General features: G+C 39.5%; 1 protein-coding gene across 1 annotated transcript; it reads right to left on the minus strand.

Moving 5' to 3' along the window:
- Positions 1 to 838: 838 nt before the first annotated feature.
- On the minus strand, positions 839 to 6,763 carry ACTR6 (actin related protein 6). The gene is made up of 11 exons (XM_088532874.1): positions 6,546 to 6,763; positions 6,124 to 6,241; positions 5,728 to 5,796; positions 5,013 to 5,136; positions 4,214 to 4,349; positions 4,049 to 4,105; positions 3,544 to 3,642; positions 3,288 to 3,366; positions 2,554 to 2,725; positions 1,976 to 2,114; positions 839 to 1,179 (listed from the first exon to the last, which is right to left on the minus strand). The coding sequence occupies exons 1-11, from the start codon at positions 6,611 to 6,613 to the stop codon at positions 1,050 to 1,052; spliced, it is 1,191 nt and encodes a 396-aa protein (XP_088389000.1). The 5' UTR covers positions 6,614 to 6,763; the 3' UTR covers positions 839 to 1,049.
- Positions 6,764 to 7,425: the final 662 nt, after the last annotated feature.

Below are 7,425 nucleotides of genomic sequence, written 5' to 3' on the forward strand. Positions count from 1 at the left end.
TGATAGTGCAAGGAAAGTAGAGCTCTCAAGAGCTCTTCCTCCTACCCTGAGCTAACTAAATCAAGCACCAGTGGTGCAAAAAGCAGTTCTAACCCATTTAGGGAAATAGGCTTAGTGAAGGTATCCTGAAGTTCTTTTTCTCACTTTTGTGAGGCCACATAAAACCTATTATACCCTATTCTCAAGATTAGGATCCTAAGCTCCAGCACAGCCTCCAAAGCATTAACAAATGGGGTGAGGAAGGGGAAGGATTGAGCCTCAGCAATTTAGTCTGGTCTTGCCCTGCCATACCCTTTCCTGGATGTAGTAATGAGAGAGGCCACTGTTAAAGAGCTGTGGTTAAGTGAATAGTGATTGTATTTTAAGGTGTGTATAGGTGGAGAGTGCAGTTGAGTAGCTTATTTAGCTTCCTCTAACTTCACTGCTTCTTCCCCCCTGCCTCCAAGAAGCCTGCCACTCCCCCATAAGTCTGCAAAGGCCCTCAAGTGCCCCTTGAGTTACATAAAGAGGTAACTAGCATCTTGACCTGCATCATTGCTGATCTCTAAGCCCAGGGTAGCCTTCTGGAATTTGCTCCTTTGTTTGGGCCCAGGATCTACCATCTACCTCCTTTTACTTACTCTACTAACTGTTACCATCCTCCTTATGGAGCTTCCTTCTGCATTTCCTTTTCTAAAGGGAGCAACATCCAGGGCAAGTGCAACTTGAAAATTATTCATGGTAGAAAATCAGAATTTAATAGATGGGGAAAAGAAAACCCCATAACTTCACACAATATGAACAAGCATTCACTATTTTTATTGTTTCATGCTCTTACTGTAGAACTCTTTAAGAATACAAGGAAGCTGTCAATAAAAGATGAAAATGCAACAATCTAATACACATGTGCCATAACTTTAGACTTTAACATCTTATTTAAACCTGAAAGAATATTTTCACAAAGTAGAGGAAGGAAAGTTAAAACACAGTCCTAACCCACAAAAGTTTTATATAGCTCAGAAAGCTTTCCTTTTTGGTGAAACACTGGAATAACACTATACTTAAGTATGCTATATATCAAATTTCTCTTCACAGATATTGTGGCCATGCTCTTCATAATCTTCTCTGGTTACTACCATATCTTCAAAATCATCATTTTCAGAAATGAGTTTCCCACCTTCCCAGGAATACGTAATAGGACTGGAGGAGAAAAAAAAAAAAAAAAAAAAAAACACACACAACATTAGTTTCCAGTAAACTCCCTTAAAATGAAGTATGCAGTAAACATACTGCAGACAAGACATGCATTTAACCACATGCCTTAATAAGACAACATTAATAAAACTAGAAAAGACTGTCAAGATAATTTTGTCTCCGAACAGCTCAAGAGCTGAATAGTTTGATTTGGCAATCGAAGTTTCACATTTTAACAGAACTGACCCACAGTGATATCTAGAGACATGTATGAAGGGGTGTGAAATTAGGAGTTTAAACCACTTATTTTTACTCTTTAGTGCTTCATAAACTACATCATTTGTAAGTCTAGACTTTATATGTGTATTATACAGTTCAATATTGTCAACTGTTTTTCTTGCCTCAACTGTTCATTTTGCATAGCTATTACAAATTACAAATTCCTAAAAGGGCTACATGAATAGCAATTCATATAATTGAAGTTTTTCTTAGAAAAAGATTTAAGCTCTTCTCTAAAGTATTTGGATATCTGCTTCACTTAGTGATAGCCTTAAGTTTATCTGCAAGTGTTTCAAAGATCAGACTTACTAGACAAAGTACAACACAAGCAGGTGGTCTCTAATCTGTTCAGTTCAGCTGAAAATCACTTAATAAAAACATGCTTCTTGTACAACTTTGAAAAGATACTTAGGCTGAGTAAAAGGAATAAAGATGTCAATCAGCAAGAAAAAAAAATCCTACTTGATTTGATTCTGTTGATTCTGCCAGAAGAACAAAGCTTGTTCTGCTGTTTGAGACTTACTTTTCAGGAAGAACAACAGAAACATCATAATCAGTTGGAGTAAGGCATCGAACTTCTGCATAGACACGATCTCTAAAGCCTGGGAAAAGGGTGTTTCCTCCAGTCAGAACTATGTTCTTGAAGAAATGAGGCTGCATTTCTTGAAAATAAATAATTTTAGTTAGAGACTACATCATTATTTATTCCATTTTTTGTTTGTAACAATAGATACACAAATAGCTGATGCTTAATTTACTATCCCTTCAAGTTGTTTTTTCTTCTTCTATTTTGAATGAAAAAGAAATGTATTTTAAAACCAAAAATTACGTTCAAGTTATCAAAGGTATTTTAGTTGCATTAGGAAAGGTTGGGAGGAATTCAGTCTACACTGACTAACTGGGATAGGGGTGGAAAATAACTAAACAGCAGGAAACCTATGTTTACATAAGAGGGAATCTTTTAGGCAGTTATCATTTCTCGGGGTGTACAAGACCAGAAGTTACATCACTACACTATAGTACTCTCACTATGTTTGTTACTAAGTTCCTAAGACACGTTGTATGGTTTAAAAATAATAATTAAAAAAAAGGAAGTTGTACCTTCAGGTAAGTTCTGAATGGAATGAACAATAGCTTCAGGAATTCCCATTTCTTGAATGCCAATATCTGAAGGATGGAAGAGTATTTCTGGAACTGCAAATCTTTCATTTGTTAGACGAAGTATTTGTTCACCAGCCTTGTATTTTCCACTTACCACCATTTCTTCCCTTGGCTATAATAAAAACACGAATAGGAACCACTGTTTAGGAAAAATAAACATATTTTTGAGTAGCTAATTTACTGCCTATCACTGCTGTACATAAAACATTAGTTACATTTTAAGTTAAGTCCTACTATGAGCAAATCTTTTGAAAATATGCTCTAGAAGACCTTCTAGTCTTCACTCTAATCATTTAGAAAGAAAACTCTATTTTATATATAGCATATATATAGTGTATATATACACATATACTTAAGAATGAAGTTATCGCTTCTATTCAAAGTACTTTGGTATTAAATTGGAAGCAACTTATGCCCTTACTAATTCAATTTTACACTGAACTTTCTATCTTTCAAAATATTTACATATTATTCAGAGAGAGACTTAGTTATGGAAGAAAACACAAACAATGGTGCTGTATGATAGTTAAGGGGAACTCTTATAACAGCAAAAGCATACAAAGCTGCAAGCAAAGAAAAAAAAAGAAAAGACAAAAGAGACTTTTTTCCTACTAGACTAGACTCTTACAAAAAAAAAGTGGGGAGGAGAAAAAAAAAAGTCTTATCCTCGTTACCTTACAAAATCCTTTTTTGATTGTGCTGAAGTCTGGCAAAACATAATCTACCATAACTGTATTTTCCTCTCCTTTCAATCTGAAAGGGAATAGTATAGAAAAGTTGATAACAAATTCTAAATCCCAACAGCTTTATTCTGAAAATAATTTGTTTGGCTTGGCTGGAAACTTTTCTCATCGGAATATACATTTTTCTTTTGTGCAACAAATTATTCAGAGGCAACATTTTCTATATGTAACAGTATTGCATACATACTTGGCAATCTCCATGTCCTTGTAAAAGTCTTGAGATACATAACACACATCTTCTTTCACTTGATTAATTACATGTGTTTCATCCATAACATGTAGCTGCCTACACAAAAGATAAAATAGTTACTGGAGAATAACTAAGTCTTAGTATTAGCTACACTGTTCTCCACGAGCAACAGGCAATTGAAGTTCTCAAATTGCAGAAAGCTACTCTGTACTAATTCTATTGAATTTTATTTATGGTATGAGTCAAATCAAACTGTATAACTTATTTGGTAGATACACTGATGACCTACTAATCTGATGATCTACTACTGAGAGTTCAAGAAAACATACAAGGACATAAAGGGGAAAATGCAGATGACCTCAACAACTTCAAAAGTGCTGGCAAAATCATAAATAAATAAAACAAAAGTTTCATCTAAAATTCACAGAATCAATGACGGTAACTCCAGAAGCTTCTGGCTTATTTCATATCAGGTCTTAAAATGATGACCATCATCCTCTACCTGTAGGAGATGATCTCCTTTAAATGGTTGGTTAAGAGCTTTCCTCCAACATTGATCCTATAAAAAAGGAACAACACATATTTTGTCATCGTTAACTTAAAGGCATAGCAAAAAAACAAAACAAAAACAAACTCACCACTCTTGTAAACGAGCAACAAAGTTTACCTGATAATTGCCTCTTTCTTCTTTTTACTTCGACAGTAAGGTACAATGTGTGTAAAAGAGTATCCGCTATCCACAATGATACAACATAGCTCAGATGGATTGTCCCGGAAATACCTATGTGCACTAAGAGCACCAGCTGAAACATACACACACAAAAATTGATTTTTATATTAATATATGATTTCTAGAATTCATATCAATATGAAAGAGTATTTGGTTCAGGCAAGGCTTTGCATGCATTTGACAGACTTAACCTAAAATGGAATGCTAGAGCCAGATGAGTTAGTTCTTACAGTGGATAAAGTGCTATTTATTCCCAAACCCCTTTGGAGTTCTGGTCTATGCTTGTTTTCCTCTCATAAACTCCATGTAAACTGAGCAAACACCACAGTTTATCAAATCTGTCTTAAGAGCGATTTATACCAAGATTTTCAGAACCCTTTCAGAAGGGTCATTGTGATGTTATTTTCACATAATTTTTATGATGCAGTGTAGTTCATTATAATAACACTACAAAATATTTACAAAATATTTTCCTTACAAAAGGAAAAAGAAACGTTGTAAAAAATCTCCCTGCAAATCTTCCTGCATTATCCAAATGGCTCTGTCCTCTGTCTCTCCTTAGATCTCCCTTAGCCTTTAAATAGCAGTATGAGAATACACAGAGAAATTATATAAAAACATTTAATTTAGTTGCAGAGGGCCAGGAAAGGGTATGAAGAGATTTCCTTTATTTTTTTTAATAGAGATATCACTTAATTTGGATAGCTGTATACAAACTAGAAAGAAACACACTCACCATTTACTCTAAGAACTGCTTGGAATTGATACTCTTCAAATAAGATTTCATTCATAGATTCTTGTATTGAACTGAAGTTAAAATAAGGTTCAGTGATAATAATATTGGTATCTACAAAATCCACCTGCGAAAAAATACATTAAGAGTGCCATTACACAAAAATTAGAAGTGAATACCCCACTACCACACATTGCAGCAATTAAAGATCATTAATTACCACTTGCTAGATCTATTTGTAGAAGCTAGACTTAAAAGTTCTATTTTTATTTTTGTATCACAGCTCATAAAGTCTTCAACTTTAGCATGTGTATTAATGGATTAAAACATAATAGCAACAAATATCTTCACAGGTACTCTGCTTCTGTTTTTAATGCTACCAGCCTTACAGATTTTAACAAAACAAAGGGATACCAGTAAAGAAACACCAAATACCCCAAATCCTTTAAATGACAGAAAGGTAAATAATCTCTAACAGCACTCTTATCAAGACATTATTTTTTGATTAACTAAATGTGACATCCTGAGCATTACAGATAATTACATCAGAACTCAGTCATAGTTCTCTTCAGTAAAAATAAATAAAAATCCAGCTAACGTCTCTTAAAAAAAAATGAGTAAGCTCAACAGCTCCATCTGTTCAGTATTTGAAATATTTATGACCTTTCCATTCTTCAATATTTAGCTTACAGAAATCTTCAATAAAAACAGTTCTTACCTGATACATTTCCTTTCCAAAAAGATAATCCCAAACCTGTCTCTGGACATCCCAATTCACTAAGTAACCCTATAATAAACAGGAAAAAATAAACCATTATTTAGAAAATATAATTACACCTTTGTTAGGAGTTACAATAAACCTAAAAATGATGAGCAGTAGACTGGTACTACAAAGAAATTGGAGAATAAAAAATATCTAAGGAATATATTAAAAACTAAGTATTAGATAAGTAACTAAAGAAGATGATACACTTAATACCGCCATCAGCACTTTAACTACTTCAACACAGGAGTCATAAAATTCATGTTTCCTATACACATTTCTCTGCTTGGCAGGCTAGGGAAGCGGGTTTGAAGCTCTCACTGCAGCAGTCTCACCAGGCGCCTTCCTTACCTTCTGAAAAGGGAGAATGTAGAAGAGGCCCGAGGGGTCCTTGATTTCATCGAGCTGGTTGGCCGTGAAGGTTTTCAGGCGCGCCGTCTTCGAGCGGAACTGGCAGTTGGGAATAACGCTGCGGAGCGCGAGCAGGGCGGCCGTGAGCTGCGCGCGGAAGGGCCGGCCCGGGACGCATCCCCCCGGGCGGCCCCCAGGCGCCGGTACCGACCGCCGCGCGGACCGTTCAACGGCCGCAGGGGCGGGGCTGGGAGGGCGGGGCGCTGCGGAAAGCGCATGCGCACGCGGGGCCGGCACCCCGCTCGCGGAATGGGGGAGGCAGTCCCGACGCGCGAAGCCGCCGCCACCGCGAGCGCAGATGCGGCCCGAGAAGGTGCGGGGGACGGTAGAGGTGAGGCGGCCCGGGCCGCCCCGGCCCTCACCTGACGTGCGCGTGGCTGTAGCCGATCTTGGCGTTGTAGGCGCCGTTGTCCAGCACCAGCGTCGCCATGTTGCCCACGGCGCCACGGCCGCCGCCGTCCCAGTATTGATCCGCCACCGCCGTGGGTCTCTTATGGTTACCATAGAGCGCAAGGGCACCGCGCGCGCGCTGCCTGATGGGACTCGCGGCGCCGCAGGGAACCGCCTTCCGCGCAGCACCGGCCTCTGCCGCGGGACGCGCCCCCGTCACGTGGCCAATGACGGCGGCGGCACTGCGGACGCCAGCCGATTGGTCGGGCGTGACCCGGCAGTTGTCGCCAAAGAGAAGGGGCGGGGTCACGTCGGGGAGAGCCGTCTCCGTGCGCCTGCCCAGCTACCTCAGTGCGCATGCGCGGGGGGCTGCGGCGGCGCCCCCTGGCGGGCGCGGGTGTCCCTGGGGGCGGCGGGAGCGAAGGCGTCGCGGCCTGGTGCCCTTTGGTGTAACTGGCTTTCCTAAAAACCACAGAGTCAGAGAATCATTGTGGTTGGAAAAGATCTTCAAGATCGTCGAGGCCAACTGTATCCACATCATCACCATCAGCACTGCTTGACTGCTCTTTCTGTGTAGAAATTCTTCCAAATATCTAACCTCAACCTCTCCTGGCCAACTTGAGGCCATTTCCTCTTGTCCTATTTTCGGTAGTTACTCTGGAGAAGAGATCAACCCCTGCCTCACTACAACCTCCTTTCAGGTAGTTGTAGAGAGCGATAAGGTCTTCCCTGAGTCGCCTCCAGGCTTAATAACCACAGCTCCCTCAGCCACTCCACATCTATGCTGCAGTCCCTTCACCAGCTGCCTTGTCCTTCTTTGGACATGCTCCAGCACCTCCATGTCCTTCTTGT

The sequence above is a fragment of the Tinamus guttatus genome, unplaced genomic scaffold (genome assembly GCF_059628265.1).
Source record: "Tinamus guttatus ecotype Peru unplaced genomic scaffold, ASM5962826v1 Tinamus_guttatus_pri_ptg000472l, whole genome shotgun sequence".
Classification (NCBI taxonomy): Eukaryota; Metazoa; Chordata; class Aves; order Tinamiformes; family Tinamidae; genus Tinamus; species Tinamus guttatus.